This window comes from Meriones unguiculatus, chromosome 11 (genome assembly GCF_030254825.1).
Source record: "Meriones unguiculatus strain TT.TT164.6M chromosome 11, Bangor_MerUng_6.1, whole genome shotgun sequence".
Taxonomy (NCBI): Eukaryota; Metazoa; Chordata; class Mammalia; order Rodentia; family Muridae; genus Meriones; species Meriones unguiculatus.
In genome coordinates this window covers 79886478-79905435 of record NC_083359.1, presented here as the reverse complement: position 1 = coordinate 79905435, position 18958 = coordinate 79886478, and the positions used below count along the sequence as shown (strand labels likewise).

At 43.8% G+C, this 18958-nt stretch overlaps 1 protein-coding gene across 3 annotated transcripts in view; it reads right to left on the bottom strand.

Annotated features, from left to right (window-relative positions):
* Astn1 (astrotactin 1) overlaps positions 1–18958 on the bottom strand; it is a 321092-nt gene that overhangs the window by 30751 nt on the left and 271383 nt on the right. For all 3 annotated transcript variants that reach the window (XM_060364528.1, XM_060364526.1, XM_060364527.1), the window contains exon 17: positions 3821–4089. In XM_060364528.1, the coding sequence (XP_060220511.1) occupies positions 3821–4089 (269 nt within the window). The remainder of the gene's footprint in view (positions 1–3820; positions 4090–18958) is intronic.

Below are 18958 nucleotides of genomic sequence, written 5' to 3'. Positions count from 1 at the left end.
ACAACCAGTGAAGTGAGATAAATAAGAGATGAAAATATAGTCTATAGAAGTAGTATATACTTCTCCGGTATAGGGAAGGTATAGAAAGAAATGACCTGAAAAATAAAAGAGAAAGTGTTAAGTAAAGGGAAAGGAGCAAAGGGAATGGGAAGGAAGGGAAGAAAGGGCAGAAGAGAGCCTGAATGTGATCTAAATACACATTGAATTGTATTTGCACATATTAATGATTTTACTTTTCAAAGTTATCTGGTCACAAAAATACTGGTAATATAGGTATAAAGTCTAGCATTAAGAAGACTGGGCCCTTAATGAAACTAGACTTCTAAAATCAACTAGCAATATCAATGTGTCTCTAAGAGATACAGGACAAAAGAGTTCTTTGCAGTTGGTGGGGAGGTAGTGCTGGATTACAGGTGTTATCTAAGGGAAGGTCCCATCTCAAGAACAACAATAAACCACTTTGAAATTTAAAACATGGAACATGATCACAGTTTTAATAAAAAAGTATGGCAAAGCACACATAAATAATTCTTTTAAATGCCATTTCTTCAAAAGTTTCAACTCCCAACCTATTATATGTACCATGCAATGAAAGTTTCTATTGTCTGAATCCTGGGCTGCATCTATCTGCAACAGGTTGGATGAGGATCTGTTACAGTTTGGATATTAAGTATCCTCTTCAAAAGGCCCTGTGCTGGAGGCTTGATCCAAGATGCTTATACTACTGAGAGGGGTTGGAAGACACTGTTCCATCGCTATATTAGTACACTGGTTGATACATAACTTAATGGGCAGACATTAGGAAGACACAAGTCACCAAAATTTGCTTTTGGTTACATATCAGTCTTGGAATATCTTTGAATTCTCTTTGCTTTTCGGTTACAATGAGGTGAAAAGGCTCCTCTGTCACACACCCCTGTCATGATCTTCTGCCTCAGCACAGGCCTCTAGCAGTGTGGCCAGGCAACCATGCACTAAAATTGGAGGAACTGTTATATTTCTTCCTTTTAAGTTGATTATGTCGGGAATGAAAACCTGACTAATACACAAGAGAAAAGAAGAATCAAAGTGAAGCCCTTTTGAGAAAGAAGAGAAAGGAAAATTCCACTTTCTTTTGTACCAACAATTTGCCCTCCACTGTACTTTCTGGGGAATTAATACTTGTTAACAGATTTAGTGGAGTATAGAGAAAAACAAACAAAAACAAACTAATGTTGGCTAGTGTTTTTCTTAAACAAGAAAAATCTGAATTTCTAGCTTGGGTTTATCAACCGAAGATTTTTTTTTTTCATTAATTCATCGATTCATTTGTTTGTTTAGCAGAACATCAACTCTGCATCAACCCAGGCATTCTGTAGAACACAAAGCGTTTCTCTAGTCTAGAGTGAAGTTAACAAACAAACAGCGAGTATGAGCATGGGGGATGCATGCTTTAGGGTGTGTACATGTACAGTGGGGGCTCTGTGAAGCAGTCTGAGTTGGACTGACAGCCTGAAGGAGGGGACTTTGGGAAACAGTGATGCTGGAGCTGAAACATGGCAGGATAGTTGGAGTTTTCCAGCAACAGAAGTGGGATGGAGCAGGTTATTGAGACATAGGCTTGGAAGTCTGACAGACTGAATCCTTTAAATAGGATGTGTTGTGTTTGAGGAGGCATGGAAAACTAAATTCTGGAGTACAGAGTACTAACATCCTAACGATTGAAGTGATGACAGATAGGATCATGAACAGCTTTGTAAAGATGTGCTAAAGACTGTAAATTGCATTTAGTCTGAAGAACCATTAAATTACCCTAATGCCAATATGGCCAGAGGACCATATTGTGCAATAAGTCCAGGTGTTTTAAGGCAAGGACCAACAAGAAGATTGCTGCAATAAAATGTTTGCTAATACAGTGCAGAGTTAGGCTGTGATGGGGGTCTCAGACAAGAAAATAGATACAGGGTATGCCCTTTGCTCTTGGTGATGAAAGTACTGGGGATGACAAGGACACTGTGTCCTTGAATGAGATGAGGACACATCTATTTGCAATAGGAGGTAGTGAGCTAAAGTTTGTTGGGTTGTTTAAGTGGTTTAACCTATTTGTTTATTTTAATCACAAATTTAATTGAAGTCTGACATCAGAGATTATCTAGTCCAACCCAAGGACAATAGATCAAAAAGGATAGTTAGAAAACAAACCCATGCATTGGAGGGGAAGATTAAAACCCACATGGATTTACCAGTGTCATGCTGAGCCACCACTCCCCAGCCTCTGTACTCCTTGCCTATAGTCTCTGACAGAAAGTAAAAGTTAGAAAGAAAAACAGAGTTACAGAGAGGGTGACGATGGAATACGTCAGGCAAAGAAAAGAGGAGAATCCCCTGATAGCGATCAAATTCCATTTTAGACTAGCTTGTCTGCATTTAGAAACTGAAGGGTCTAACATGGGGCCAGATGGGCGGGATTTTCCCCACCCCTCTGTGAAAACTGGTGTAGGGAAGATGGAAAGTTGTTTGGCAAGCGCAGGATCCAGAGAGGGGCTTCTGGACTTGAACTTCCTTAGTCGTCGTGGTTTTGATGGACAGCCCCCAAGTTCTTTGCCTCTCACTGAGCTGTTCTCTGTTCTTTAGCTCGGGGAGTTCTAACTCACAGGATGGCCCGACTGAGCTCTCAGGCACCACTCTAGCCAGACAGGTGACACAGGGAGTGTTTGGTTATCAGCTGCAGCAACGTAAGGGGGTACGATCTTAGGCGGACAAGGGTAAGGCAGCCACTGTGTCAACCACACACCTTTGGGTGTCCAGTGAGACAAGCCCTTCCTTCCTGGTTCAGGTCCCGTTCTCCCAATCTTAGTCCCATAACCATCTCCTTCAGATTCAGGATGAATCTGGAGGCCAGCAGGAACCGTTTATCTTTTTGTTCCTGTGGGGGTAAAGACTGTATTTTCAGACACTCGTTGAAATATCCCTGGAAGAGGTGGGTAGGTGAGAGAAACACACATGCAAAATCCCTCCTGTGGGTCTGAGCAACACCTATGAAACCAACTGTGACACAGCAGGTGTCGCTTCAAGAGAAAAAAGCAAGCAATTATCACCCCACCTGGATGGGCATCCCTGACAGTCAGGTAAGCAGCTCACCATTTGCCTCACAGATAGTCTTAGAAGCCTTTCACTTGGAGCCTCTATATTTAGAGTTAGGCATAGCTGCTGTCTTTGTGTGTGTGTGTGTGTGTGTGTGTGTGTGTGTGTGTGTGTGTGTGCTTACTCTAGTCTGTACACGGAAGAAAGTTAGTCTCTGCTCCACCCATCCCGGCCCCTGCTCCTTAGGCATTCACTCATTTCCCCCTAAGATCCTTAGGAACAGAGAGGTAAAGAAAGAAGGATTGGTTGGAAAATGTCATGACCTTCTAGCATAATAAAACATGGAAAGAGCAGCATGGATGTGGTGTTTGGTCCTGAAAGCCTGTGATAATTAGGAGACCAGACTCTTCCAGGCTGAGGCTGTTAGGTCCGTCCACCGGGACCTGTATTTGGTATGCCCTTTCTAGCAAGGTGCAGCCAGCTGGTTCTAGATTGAAAGAAATCACTTAGGGGAGCCTGTCCACCTCCTCCAAGGGGGAGACAGAGACGAGTGTCCTAAATGGAAAAGGTACTACAATGGCTTTGGTGATTGCAAACCATGTGCTTGATTTGGTTTAACTTACTATGAAAACATGCGGATCTAAACAAAGTAGGTGCCGCTCTTAGCTGAACAAAAAGATCATCTGTCTGGACTGGCGTGTGGAGCAAGCCCTCTCTTTTTGGTACCTCCCAGAGCCAACTATCTTGGCACTCTTACCCTCTGGGTCTGGTTATTGGTCACCAGTTCATAGATGGGAGACGCTCTGGTCACTTCCAGCAGAACTGGCTCAGCAGGGGTTTCAGGGTTGGACGTCACATGACACAGAGGACAAGATGAGGGACATCGCCCCTTGCTCTGGCACTCCATTCGGACTCCAGCCGCCATACGCTTGGTGCCAGCGTCTGACAGGCTAGCGATGTATTCTGGGAATGTCAGCATCTTGGGGTCTCTTTCCCGCTCCTCCGACTCATCAGATGGGGAGTTGCCTGCCAGACGAAAGAAAAAGAAACAGTGAGGGAGGCATGACAGCAAGGACTGCCATGACTGGATGGCTCCTGAGTTCTGAGGTCTGGCCTCGCGCAGGAGGAAAGTGACACGAGGGAATAAGATTGTGACTCTGCCATTCTGCTTAATTAGGGCACACATCTTCCCAGTGTGACACGCAGAGTCGGAAACAGCCTTTCAAGGGGGAGAGCAGGTTGTTTCTTTTCTGAGAATCACTGGCTCCACTGGTCCACTCAGAGGGACGTGTCTGCAGAATGTCCATTGCCAAGAATGCAGATGATAACAACAGTCATTGTTCTATGTCTTGGCTTCTTTATAGCACCTATCTTTAGCATTACAGAATGAATGAACGACAAAATGATTTGAACGCACAGATATGGTTTCTAACATGCATGAAGAAGCACTTATCATCAGAATCTTGGCCATGATTACAACTGGAACTTATTTCTATGATATCGGGGTTGATTCATGGCCTCGTTTTAGCATTATATTACCTTTGCAAGAGTCTATCCTTCTACCCATTTCTACATATCAGGAAAGGACAATATCGTCAAGGCCACAAAGGTAGTATAGGGTGAGAGTTGGTATTTGAACCCAGCACTATCTGAGTCCAAAATACTTAGGCCACTGAGCAAAAACAGCCTTTCTGAGCTGTATAAAATTAACTCATGTGCTGTGAATGCAGAGAGAAGTTTGACCTTTTTTTTTTTTTTTTCATAAAGATTTTTCACTGTTGTTTGCCATTTAGAAGTTAGCTACACAAACTCTTGATCTATTTCTGGTGACAAACATGAAAAGTGCCTACCAGAGAATAATGGTTTGTTCCCCCCACATAAGAAAACAGCACTTGCTCTTTCTTCCTTCGGTCTTCATGCTTATCCATTTAACTCATTATCTATAAAGGAGTCTGTGGACAGAACCCTCCAGATTTTTTAAGCTCTTCCTGACAGCTGGTGTCCCGGGCAGGAAATGATTTTGGAGAGACAGTGGCTACACGGAATGTTCTTTCTTCCAGTGGATGCGCTAAGGATGTGGTACTTGATGGTTGAAAGGCTTCGAAAAGTAGCTCCAGGAGGCGACTGAGCGAGAAGACTCACCGACTTAGAAAAACAAAAGCTCTTCCCTCTGGGGTGTGGGGGGCACCCCCCATCCCTTCTCATTTGCTGTGTAATGTGGGTTTATTTGGGAATGTGGTGAGGTTCCCAGGGCTTTTGATTCCCCAAGAGACGGTGTGGTTATGTGGCTGAGCCACTTTTACCTCGCCACTCTTGACTCTTCCTGTATGTGAAGGCAAAGGGCACAGTCGGTGACTGTGGAAAACAGTGTCTTTAACATCTGCATTTCATTTATTCATGGATCCAGGGTTGAGCTCCGGCCACCCCTCCCCCATCGTAGACCTGAACAACAACCCCAAAATCAAGGATGATGGTGTCAAATAGAGCCCAGACTGATCACTCGGCACACAGGCTCACCTCTCCTGCAGCCCAGTCATGGTTCTCATGCACTGTATCTCAGGCTGAGAGTGGACTCCCAGCAGTCTTTGAAAGGACCACAGACTAGACAAAACTTTCTGCACCCCATTTTTGATCCGACCTCCTGTCTTCTTCAGACTGCTGAGTGACTACGAAAAAGCACCAGAGGTGGAGGAAGGCCTTCGGGAAGTATCTGGTATCTTCACCAAGTCTTGATGAGGTTGAAATTATTTTCCTCTTTGGCTCCGCATCCCATCATCATCAGAGCCATTTCCGTAGGAAGCCACCACATCCCATCTTCGTTGAGAACCCATTCTGTACACTTGCAAGTCTACAATACGACCACTAGATGGAGACAGTGGATCTAAAATGACTACCTTCTGCGCTGTGGGACGACACCGGCGAAAATGAATCTTCTGAACCCGAAGTATGGTGTGAGCATCTCAACATTCTAATGGCTCCTTTTTCCCTAACGTACAACACACTTAAAAGTAAGACAATTGCAAATTATACCTCACATCTTCACGAGAAAAAGAAGAGAAACAGGCGATCATGACAGGATAATTGAAAGAAAACTCACAAGGAAAAAAAAATCATTTAAAAGAATCCTCTCCCAACATTCTAAAATTCGAGTAAAAGTTAGTACAAAAGGGAAGTGATAAGCCAACACATTTCTTTTCCCTCGCCTTTAAGCAAACTTGCCCAGATGACTCGTACGGAAATACACCACCAGGGGGCACTGTAACGCGAATGGCCTGTATGGCCTTAACGTCTCTGCCCTTCAGCTTGCCATCCTTAAAAAGATTGTAATTGCTGTAAAACGTAGGGCTGCACCCTTTGTTGCTGTCTTCTGGCAATGCCAATTAAAATCAAGATGCAGTTAATGTCTGTCAACATCTGTCCACCGTCCATACTTGGCAAGATGAGAGAATACAGGATGGCTGAGAAAAGCAGGTGCGAAACGATGGTGTGTACCACCAAATGTTCCTGCTTTGCTTCTTTCTTCAGGACCTTATCCTCCATCTTGCCCTCCTCCCCCAAATCAGGTCCACATACAAGGTCCCTGCTGGAAGGCAAGGCCAGTGTACCTTGCTGGCCCCATGCTTACATGAGATGAAGCTGTCTAAAAGAGCCTGGATTTATACAGAGCAATGAAACAGTGAGTTCCCCAAAGCCATCTATTCAGTCTCCAGCCAAGAATAGACATGTGTGCGAGAGAGATTTTTCAAAGAGGAAATGCATTTTCTATGTGCAGTTAAAGATACAATTGGGAAATACTCTTTAAAATGATGGAGTCCATTGATGAAAGCCCACATAAATCTCTCTTACCCCAAAGGGAGTGCCACCATTCACTGCTAGTGAATGACTAGCTCAGAACCAAAACTCTCTGGGAGCCTCTGCTCTTTGCTGGTGGAAAGGTGGGAAGAGGGAAAGGCACTTTATCTCCTAGGACCCAGAGGTTTCCTGTTTCTCCTGCCTGCTCCTGGTACAGTCCTTGGCATGTCTCTCCATGCTCTGGCACCTAAGCAGAGATGCCCTGGAATATGAAGCACTGTGATAATACTTAGGAAAATAGATGTACAGCAGTATCTACTTTAGTAGATGTACAGTCTTTGAACAAATGAAACAATCTGCAGTTAGGGATTGTCATAATTGGCAAGTGTGCCCTCTGACATAGAAGACCTGTGTGGTCCCTCACCACAGGTTTTGCAGAGTCCACCCTCTTCTCAGGGAGGTCCTCATGCCTGGCCGTGATGCTTCACTTGCTTGCAAGTAGAGGAATCTTCAACCTGGAATGTAGTTAAGGACCCTAAAACTGCAAAGCATTTTGCAAATACAGTTTGCTATAAATAAGTGCCATTTGCTTTAGGCTAAATCTGCATCCTCCAGCACACAGTGGATGAGTTTCCCCAGTAGAATATCATGGCATGAGAATATTGGCATCCTTAATGCTCAGGATCTCACTGCGTATGTGCCCATGGCCTTAGGCATGTACATATCGGCCCACGTAAATCCGGGGGCACATTAGGATGATGAAAGTGACCAAGCCCATTCTCATGCAGGTTCTGCTCTGCCTGTGTGAACCGACAGATCACAAAGGTGAATTACTTGTTATGAAGTAAATTGGTACAATTCCTGTAGGATTCTGAGGACTGCTTAAAAATCTCTCTCCTGAACTGGCGCCCAAGGCAATGGGATGCTAATGACATCGCAGCTAGAACTGCACAGGCAGTTCATTAGGCAGCAAAGAAATCAAATGCAAACTAATCAGATCACAGCTTTGGGGGATAGCATCGGATGCAGCAAAAGAAGGTTGACATGGTCAAATAAAGCGTAGCCCAATAAGAGGTACCGGAAGACTGACCACCCACAGCCAGTATGCCAGGACTCACCCCAACCTTTACCTCTATCTACTGTGTGAACCAGGATTCCAAAGTTATCTGATGCACATCTCCCTCATCTCACAGCTTCCAAGTAGAGGAATCGACCTGGAATGTCATTAACAACCCTAAAATAGGTTCCAGTCAGTCTCTTCAAGTGTTTCAGATCTTTGGAAAGAGTTTGAAGTCTTGGGACTTGAATTAAATCCTTAGTCACATCATGATCACATATTCTCTGAGATTCAAGTCAAACGTCGAGCTTAAAGAGTAGAAGCAAGGCATTTGCCAAACAGTTCTCCTGTCTTTTACTAAGTCCAAGAATCAAGTGGAAGATGCCAACAATTATTATGGTAGCAGCTGACTCTGTGACTTTTAGCCAGGATCTCTTTCACAAGCAGCAAAGGCTTAGGTGCCTGGGAGGACATTCACTTATACAGGTTACATGACCTCGTTACCAAGGTTCCCCTAACTGTGGTCACAATCTTCTCTACATCCTCTTGGCAGCCTCTTTCTCCTCTTGCACAGCTCAGCTCAGCAGGATGACAGCAGACTCCCCAATTGCTGAAACAGCACAACTCAAATCCGCTATACTTCCTTTAATATTAAATGACACTCGCCCCCCCAACCCATATCTTTTCCTCCATCCAAGGGAATTAATTAACAGTTTAAAATCTATTCCTTGGATTGACTGAGCAATGTTTGTTTGTTTTTTCTTTATCTCTTGTCAGATGAATGATTCGGGGAAGGTTCCATAACCTTCCAGCATCTACAGTTCCTTGTATACAAATGAGACATGTCTAGACCAATTGATTCTTCATCAGAAGAACCTACCACACAACTGAGTGAAGTGACACACGCCTATAACCCCAGCATTTGGGAGGCAGAGGCAGGAGGATCAGAAGTTCAGAGTCATTCTTGGCCACACAATGAGTTCAGGAACCTGGTTCAAAAACTAAAGCAAGGACAAGCCAGTCTTCAAACCAGTGTTGGTCTTGAGCAGCCTTCAGGACACAGTGAGTGTACTCTGACCCTGCTTGTCCACTTCCCCTGCTCTGCCTGCTACCAGCACCATCCTATGCTGAGTACTGTGAAAAAAAAAAAAACAGTCTTGCCTTGCCCACCAGTACGATGCCCCATAGTTCCCAATATGCAACAACTCAACAATTCATTAGAAAGGATATTCATTGAATGACAGGAGTGTTTATTGAATAATGAAGCTTTTCTGCTGAATTATATAGAAAGTGATAATGTCCTATCTTCTTCAAGGGCTAACTAGACATCAGAGCTTTAATTAACTTGGAGCATGGATATTCTAGGTTCTTTTGGGATGTTCTAGCTTTGTCTGAAATACGGGGGTACCTGAATGGTTTTCAGTATGTTTAGGTATAAAGGATTGTTCAGAGACAACTTGTTTACAATGACTTAAGTAAATACTATAGAAATTCCATTCATTCTGTAAAATTTTAAACTGTAGACCTGCACATCTGTGTGGCTGTTGAATAATTATTGAGTGGAGATGAGAGGATTTAGGCTTAATAACAAGAATATTCAAAACAGCTCTAGGGTAAAAGGACAGTGGTTCTCTGTGGGTAGAAAATCCTGGGCAGTTGTTTCAAATAATGCCTTCAAGTAGCAAAAGGGTCAAGATTGATGGCCTGGGGCCAGCAGAATATACCCATGGACTAGATGGAAAAAAAAACAAATAAAAACACCAATGAGGGAGGGAAAGGGAAAGGAGTTATGGGTCTATCTGGGGAACAGTTGCCAGACTAGGAGTTTGGTATCACATGTGCTTCTTCACCACCAGAGAGAGATCGCTGGACTCCTAAGGTTGTCATAAGATAGAAAGATATATAGAAAATCGTACCTTCTACAATTTTCCCAATCTCCCAATGTCAGCCTGGGCACGGGGGCCACTCCAGGTTTTCAGCTTCTGATCTATCAATACCAACCAGCTCCAAGTAAGTAATCTTCCCATGCAATTAAATAATAGAAATCCTTGGTTCCCGTCTGACCAATGTATTCAGACAAAAAAAATCCCAACAAGAGTTTAAAGTCTTGTTCTTTCCTACAAATGAATCCTAAAAAGATTCTTTCTTCAGGGTATATTCTTTTTGTTGTTGTTCTAAAATGAATGTCATGGTGCATGGTGCATTTCAGACTCAATTCTTTGGTATTTCATTAGGAAATTTCTAGTAAAAAAAAAAATTGGGTGTTTGCTATAATCAGACCCTGCAGCCAGTACCTGGAGGGCAGTATCCAAGGGCGTAGTGGAGTATCTGTCATCAGATACCCACAACCCCTCTCAAAAGTATCAAAAACTTGGGTATCCAGGAAAGATGGATACTGGAAAAGTGGTTTTTTGTTTAATTGACACTTACCCAGAAAAATGCTTACTTTTCTGCACTCCTTGTTGACATTTTTCTTTTCTAAAAATGTAGTGTTCCAATTTCCTGCCTGCTTCATAAAGCATTGCCTACAAAACAGAATTAAACCTTTCCCTGAGGTGCCTCCAAGGTGATGGTTTTGTTCATCAATTATGACTATGCAGATTTGGAAGTTGGAAGAGACAGAAATAAAATGGCATCAATGCCCTGATGGCTTTTAAAAATTGATAGATAACACAATGTTATAATTTCTTAAGATAATCCCCTCTCTACAGGCTTGTTTTCTAACAAATAAGTGTCGGCTTGAGGTCCCTTGCTAATTAGGTTCATGTTAAATTTAGATTTGGTGTAGGTATAGTACTTAGTCTTTGCCAAAAGCTGTTAGTCAGCTTTGGCATGGGAACAGTGAATTCAATAATAAATGATCTAAATTCACCAAGCATTCCATAATGCCTCCTTCAGTCAATGACAATGACTTTGGGTTCAAAGTTCAGTCAATGAAACTTATGGTATCAGAATCTACCAAAGAACTATAAACCAAACACCAAAACAGCCTTTAAAATTAATCCGTGATACCATCTGCACTCTCCTTTGAAAAATCACAATTTTTGTTCAAAGAATGGAAGCAAAGTTAACTCAGCCATGTTAACTCAGCAACTCTTTGAGAATTCCTGGAGATCATCTCTTTGCAGCCCATACATCTCAGGAGGAGTAAGTATCAAATCCAAGAAATTGCTGGGAAGCCCTAAAGCTTTTGCTGCAAAAACTAACTCCTCAATTTAGCTGCACTCTTAGTCCCCTGTATACAAGAGGCTGTCTTATGCTATATTGCATTTTCATAGCTCATGACCAGTGCCCCATACTTAAATGTGTTCAAGTCAACGAATACACAGGAATAGAAAGAAGCAACAGGAATTATGACCATTCTCTGTCTGAAACCATCAAAGGATAGTCTAAACTGTCATTAAGATTCAGCAATATAATATAAGATAAACATACTAAAATCTGCAAACCTAAAGAAGCTAAACTCAAGGAAGACCCTAAGGAAGATGCTTAACTCTCATTCAGAAGGGCAAACAGGAGAGACACCGGAAGTGGTAGAAGAGAGGGAACAGGACAGGAGCCTACCACAAATGTCTTTTAAAAGAGTCAACCAGCAGGGGATCAAAGCAGATACAGTCACTCACAGCCAAACCTTAGACAGAGTACAGGTAGCCTTATGGAAGAAGAGGGATATAGAAGGACCCAGAGGGGACAGGAGCCCAATAAGGAGACCAATAATGCCAAAATGTTGGGCCCAGGGAGGCATGGGCAAGGACCATGCATAGAGGGGATGTAGACCCCCTGCTCAGATGTAGCCCTTAGACGGCTCAGTCTCCATGTGGGTTTCCTAGTAAGGGGAGAAGAGACAGTCTCTGACAAGAACTTGGTTGCTTGCTCCTTCATCAGTTCTCTGTGGTGGGGTGACCTAGCCAGCCCACAGAGCAAAAGGATCCAGGCAGTCCTGATGGGGCCTGATAGGCTAGGGCAGACAGTAGGGGAGGAGGACTTTCCCTATCAGTGGACCAGGGCAGAAGGATAGCGGAGGAAGAGGGAGGAAGATTGGGAATGGGAGATGAGAGAGGGGGATACAACCAGGATACAAAGTAAATAAATTGTAAATAATAATAATAATGATAAGCCCTCACTGAAAAAAAAAAAGATTCCCCACAAGGGCAACATCAGAGAATTTAAACCTTAGCCAGATTATCTAAAAGGGTTTGTTAAATGCTTACATAGGGATGGGACTGTGGAGGATTGGGCTGAAACCATAGTCACTCTGACCCGAAGTCCCCTGAATGATGCTTTCTTTCTTCTCTCCATTCTTTCATCCCCCTTCCCATTCTACCCTCCTAATCCTTCATAGACACAGTTCTCATGGAAGCTTGAACAGACATACACAGGATACATGGTCAATTGCACTTGGTTAGAAGGGTCATACCCAGGGCATGTCCACAGAGTCCGACAGCGGTGCTCTGAGAGAACAATCTTGGTCTTGGTTGGATTCTAAGACTTTCATGTATGCACTATGAATGCTAGGAATGGAAACTTAAAGGTTATATGATGCTCCTTTTCAGTGCCTTTCGTGCAAGTCAGAGCTGACCACCAAGGTTTGCTGTGACCAGGTTTTGACTCTCAGTTTCCTAAGGCAGTATTCACAAGTCATCTTCAAGGGGTTTAAGTATTAAAATGTATCCACTCCAGTTCTGAAGGGTAGAAGTGCAAACTGAAGGTGTGATCAAGGCCATGCCCCCTCTGAAGGTGAGGGAAATAGCCATTACTGCTTCTTCCAAACTTCTGGGAAACCCCAGCATTTATTGAATCCATGATCGCCTCATCTTTTTACATTATCATTTATTACACTTTATTCAATTTGTATCCCAGATGTGGTCCCTCCCTTATCTCCTCCCAATCCCATCCTCCCTTCTTCTTTTCCCTCTATGTCCCTCTCCTAGTCCACTGATAGGGGAGGTCCTCTTTCCCTTCCATTTCTCCCTAGCCTATCAGGTGTCATCAGGACTGGTTTCATTGTCTTCCTCTGTGGCCTGGCAAGGCTGTTTACACCAGGGGGAGGTGATCAGAGAGCCCACCACTGAGTTCATTCCAGAGAAAGTCCCTGTTCCCATTACTAGGGTGCCCACTTGGAGACTGAGTCTATGGGCTACATCTGAGCTGGGGTTTTAGGTCCTCTCCATGCACTGTCCTTGGTTGGAGAATCATTCTCTTCAGGGCCCCCAGGGCTCTCATCAATTTTTGTTTTTGTTTTTTTTGTTTGTTTGTTTTTGTTTTGTTTTGTTTTGCTCTGTTGGAGCTCCTGTCCCCTCCAGGTCTTTCTATCTCCCCTTCTTTAATAAAAATTCCATGAATTCTGCCCTAGGTTTGGCTATGATTCTCAACCTCTGCTTTGATAGCTCTATCACTAGAGTCTTTCAGAGACCCTCTGTGGTAGGCTCCTGTCCTGCTCCCTGTCTTCTCCTGCTTCTGATGTCTATCCTGTTTCCCCTTCTGAATGACGATTGAGCATCTTCCCTAGGGTCTTCCTTGTTGTTTAGATTTTTTAAGAGTGTAGATTTTAGTGTGTTTATCCTACATTATATGTCTAATAACCACTTGTGAGTGAGTATATTCCATGTGTGTCTTTCTATTTCCGGGTTACCTCACTCAATATGATCTTTTTTAGTTCTCACTATTTGCCTGCAAATTTCATGATTTCCTTGTTTTTAATTTGCTGAACAGTATTCCATTGTGTAAATATACCACAATTTCTGTATCTATTCCTCCATTGCAGGACATCCAGGTTGTTTCCAGCTTCTGGCTATTATGAATAAAGCTGCTACGAACATGGTTGAGCAAATGTCTTTGTTACTGCCTCACCTTAACATAATTTCTTTTGCAAAGACTATGTCCAAATCATATAGCATGATGAGGTCACAGGTAGGCACGGATTCTAGTCAACTGACCACGGTGTCCCTGCTTTTAACACTATAAGGTGAGTCCTGTGATGCAGAACTAGTGAGGTTTCATTTGCCATCTGGGCACTGGCTATCTGGGCACTGGCCACCCCCTAGCCTCCTCCCTGGGCGCACAAGCATTGGAAAAAGGAAACACATTTCTGAGTCCTTAGGCTTCCTGCTGCCCAGCAGCTACTTGCAGCTTCTTGTCAGTGTCAAAATAAACCTGTTATAGAAATTCAGAGTCACATCCTTCAGGATGGTGCAGAGCTGGTCTGGATTATCTTTGCTGTTTCCCCACAGAGAGTGGCGTGGGTGAGAGGGAGTAGGGAGAGACGGGGCTAGGAGAGAGGTGGAAATGAGGTACACCTGCAGGACCTGCTACTTTTGACTCTCCACCAGCAGGGAGGCAATGTGAGGGGGTAAGCATGTTCAGAAGAGCACCAGGAGAGAGCCCCCGTGCCCTTGTCTGGTGGGGCAGACGTAGTCTATCCCTATTTCTCTTGTGTAGGAGGATTAGCTGAGAAAACGATGACACGACCTTGTAATATTCCAAGGCAAGTGGTTTTCCTCTCCCTAGGTCATCCTCAAGAAAGAGCCAAGAAAACCCTCAAAGGAATAGCCTGAAGCAGGGAAGGAAAGAAAGAAACTTGACCCTGAGAAGCAGAAAGCATCAGAATCCTGCAGGTGAAAGCGGGCTTCCAGCTTGCCTCCACCTCAGCTAATACTGAGAATCCACCCGTCCAAAGAATGAAATTAATGATGCTTTCCTCTAGCCACACACAGAGTTACTCTCAGGCAGGGGACCTTTGGCTCTCCAGCTCAGCAGTTCAGCACTGGCTTCTTCATGACGCGCCCTGCACTTTGGAGGGTGCCTGCCTCGTGATATATCCCGACCTCTCCCCTGTGTGCATCTGCCTCTCTGTCTTCCTTGAAACTTGGACAGGAGCACAGGACAGGGAACCTTCGGAGAGTTCTAAAACAGGGCAACCCTGATACGGTAGCATGGGTTGCCTGGGCTCTGCATTCTAAGAACGCAGCAGCGTGTGGGGCACTGCTGGGTGAGGACAGCTAACATGAGTTACGCGCAGGTGGGAGTCTCCGGAGTGAACTCAGCTCCATGGTGTGATATTCAAAGCTTCACCACGATGCTGTGGAGGCTGGGTATAAATATCCTTAACTACCAAATGGTCTAGAAATTTTTAATAAAAATATTATTCAATAATAATACTACTCCAACCGGCAAGGGAATGTTGTAACGGCCTCCATTTTCCTCTGGATACTCATCTAGCTTCTGTTTTTCAAATGAGTTTGGATGTTAAATCCTCTTGCTGCCTTGACCAATTTATTCTGAAAATTAACTATATATGACAGAACTTAAAGTCCGTTACCATTTAGCTCTGCTTCGCTGAAATTTATGCTGCTTCTCTGCCTGCTGGAGCCGCTAGCTCAAATGCATTGTGACTTTTGGTGGTGATTTGGGATTCTGCACAAGCCCCTCACCTCTTGGTCCTCATCTCTCGAGTTCTAAAAAGTGCTGAGTGGGCCGTGCTCTTTTCACCTCTCGGTGACCCTCCCCCTCTATTCTCGGGTCCTCTGGTCTCCATGGCTGCCACTTTCAGCCTTAATGAAGTTCTCTTTATGAGATGTGGCTTTACTCAGAGATGTAAGCCAAGCTAGCAGAGAGAGTCAGGGGCCTCAGACTGGTCTTCAGTACCATGTGTAAACGGTGGAAGCAGCCAAAGGCTATGAGACATGGAGGCTAATGATGAGGGCTGCATGGCTGCTAAGCCAGCAGATGGGTATGAGAGCATGTCAAGAGAATGTGCTGATGAAGATGATGGAGAGCCACGCTGCCATGGCAAATCTGAACCAGGAGTTGGCTCTGCTTTCATTGGACCAAGAGCATTCACATTCACCCTGGGGGAGAGAGTTAGAATTGCAAGACCTTTGAAGATGTGGTCACAGGAACAACAGCTGAAGGAGACGGGTTTAGTAAGTATGCAGTGAGGCTCAGCAGTCCTCTCGTGGGCCATCCCCTAGATGTTTAGATATCGAGTGGGTTGTCTCCTAAGAATGGGACCACGTGTTTCCTGTGTATTTCCAGAGGTCAGAATTGAGAACAAAGGAGGGAATTAGAGTGATACAAACTTCTTGAACTTTGGATCTCATTAACTATATGAGTGCTGCTAGTAATGGTTCTTAGTGTCCGTGAGGATGAAATGCCCGATGGTTAAGGAAATAGAGCTTATTTTACAGTGTTCCCAGCTACACAGAGGAGACAGGAGCATGGCAGCGGTGTGAGGGCTCACGTTAGAGTAGCGGGAGGCACTTCCATGTACACAGGGAAGATTGAAGCCTGTTCCATCGGGGAAGGTGGGCTTCAGGAAGACACCAGACTCCTTTAAGCATGACTTTTGCAACAGCATTTTCAGCTTGTACGAAGTAGGGTAGACTGCCTTGGAGGTGGCAAGCTCCTAACCAGAGAAGTACTCATGTAGAAGCTGGAGAACCCCTTGTCAGGGGTGTCAAGGCACTGTGGGCACTTACAAATGAGTTCCATGCCCCCTTTGAAAGCTAAATTTGAGCTCACTGTTTGCACATTAATGGAGGTGGGCATCAGCATTTCATCAGGCACCTCTCGGGTCCCGCGTGAGACAAACTGCAGGTAACATGTTGAGCTCTCCAACTCCCAGGAAGGGTAATATTTTATTAAATATTTCCAGAATACCTTTTAAAATCCTTAACAAACATTTCTAGTAAATCAAAAAGGTTAAATTGTGGGATAGACTTTTTAGGCTTTCCACAGGTTACTGTTCGATGGAAATAAAGAATCCCATTGCTCACGGAGACTTTCTTTAAGCATTTATGCAAAGCTCCAGAATGTACAACAGGGCAGATTTCAGAGCCACTGATTTCAGCCCTGATGAGCTTGGCCTGAATTGTTCCAGAAGTGACCAAAGATTCTCCCCAACCAGGAGGCTGCACTGGATCTGCATAGGTGGCTGTCACAAGCAAAAGACTATCATATATCACAGTTTATTTGCTTCCTGGATTTTATAAGACAGAAATGCTGTGTCGTCTATCCTAATTAGTGACAAATTAAGTCAGAAGCATTCTAGAGCCTCGACCAAAGAATAAATCTATTCAGTTACATAAGTTCATCTTCTCATGAAGAATGTCCTCATGGGGCCAGGTATGGAGTTTATGCCTGCAATCCAAGCACTCAGAGGCAGAGGGAAGATCGCAGGTTCAAAGTCAGCCTGGGCAACATATAGAGTTTGGTGACTGGGCCACACAATGACATCTTGTCTGAGATAGAGGAGAGATGGTTAAAGAAATAAAGCTTATTTTACAGTGTTCCTACCTACACAGAGAAGACAGGAGCATGGCAGTGGTGTTAGGGCTCACATGAGAATAGCGGGAGGCACTTCGGTGCACACAGGGAAGATTGAATCCTATTTCCATTGGGGAAGGAATTTTTATAGAGAAATAAAAAAGTTATGATGGAGAAATGAGAGAAGACAGCCCTTCACACAGCTGTCCAATAGGATGAGCATAGACAAGGGGGGTGGGGGGGAGGGGAGGGGGCATAGATGAAGAGTCATGGCCTCTTCCTGACATGGTTCCAGTGTGAGCACACACTAACAGCGTGCAATATAATTTCATCTCATTCAAATGTCCAAAGGAAAACTATAGCATTAGGTCCAATAAGATTTTGTGTTTCTTCTTGGAATTCTTATAACAACAGTCGCTGTGCAACTATTATAAACATCACGGGCATGTTTGTTCAGACTGACAGGTAGCTTTTGTTCCACCAGGAACCTGGAAAAAAACTGAAAACCGGTGTCTCCAGAAATTGTCTATTAATCAATGTTAAAGTGGAGAAGTGGGGAGAAAAGAGGCTCTTGGCCATGCTGAGCTTTATCTCAAATAAAATGCTGTACTAGTAGAATGAGATTAAGCTCCAACCCTCAAACCCATTCTTTTCCCTTACAAAGGCTTTTCCCTGAACTGTAGCTATAGTCGGATGCTGCTTACATAGGGCGGATGGTGCATAAATGGGAGCCCTTAAAATCTTCCATTCTGTATCTTAAATGACTATTCATAATATTTAGCTGTCATCACTGAAGGAATGTTCAGATTTCTAGATTATCTTTTGTTTTCACAGAAAAATGAAGAAATGCCTGCCCTTCTAGGTATTAGTAAAACCCAAGGGGGTATCTTTACCCTGTCTACCACCAGAATCAGAAACCAACAGGGAAACACACTCTGATATATTGTCATGAATTCTGTGTATTTCCAAAGCTTTCAGCCATAGGATCTTGTATTTAATTTTCATGCTTACAGTAACAAGTAACTGCCAGACAGTTCAGATATTGTCTTTACTATACTGTCGTGTCAAACAAATAAGCCCACACAATTTAATGCCTGGTCCTGTGTGTACACTCACACCCCCAGCAAAATACCCCACCGCCAGCAAATTAAATGATATTAAGAGAGCTGGAAGAGCCAGGTGGTTTTTAAAGGCCTGATGAGAAAGTTTATAATATTTCCAAGTTCTAGAGACACAGCAGACAGGAATGTCTTACATGTTGCTGGGGCTTTCCATTTAAAACTCCGGCTGAAAACCACAGCCATTTTCCCAATGCACACCTCATTTCAGGTCCTTCCTGCACTCCTTTTGTCAGCCTCTTAAGACTGTCCGTCTATCTAAAAGCTTCTTGACATCAGGCAAAAGTCACAAGACCCAAACTGGAACTCAGCTCAATTCAATAGAGCAAATACAAAGTTATTGAATGTCTATTTGCAAGGTGTTGTGTGGCTTTTCTGAATATCCCAGAATGAATTATATGTAATCCCACATTGAAAGGATCTATTATCTCCCGGACGAGTGTAGACAGACACACAAAATATAAAGGCCGTTTTTAAAAAGGGGATTGTGTAAGGGGCAAATTCCATCAGGTTGTTTAGAGTGAGGGAGGAACCTTGAGGAGTGGTTTCTGAGATAGACCTCACGGGACGTGAGCATCCTTTTGGAGAGACTTGTCATCTGTGGCAGGAGGTGGCATGTTCTTTCTATAAAGGACAAGACTGAAAGTGCTTCAGGCTTTGTGGG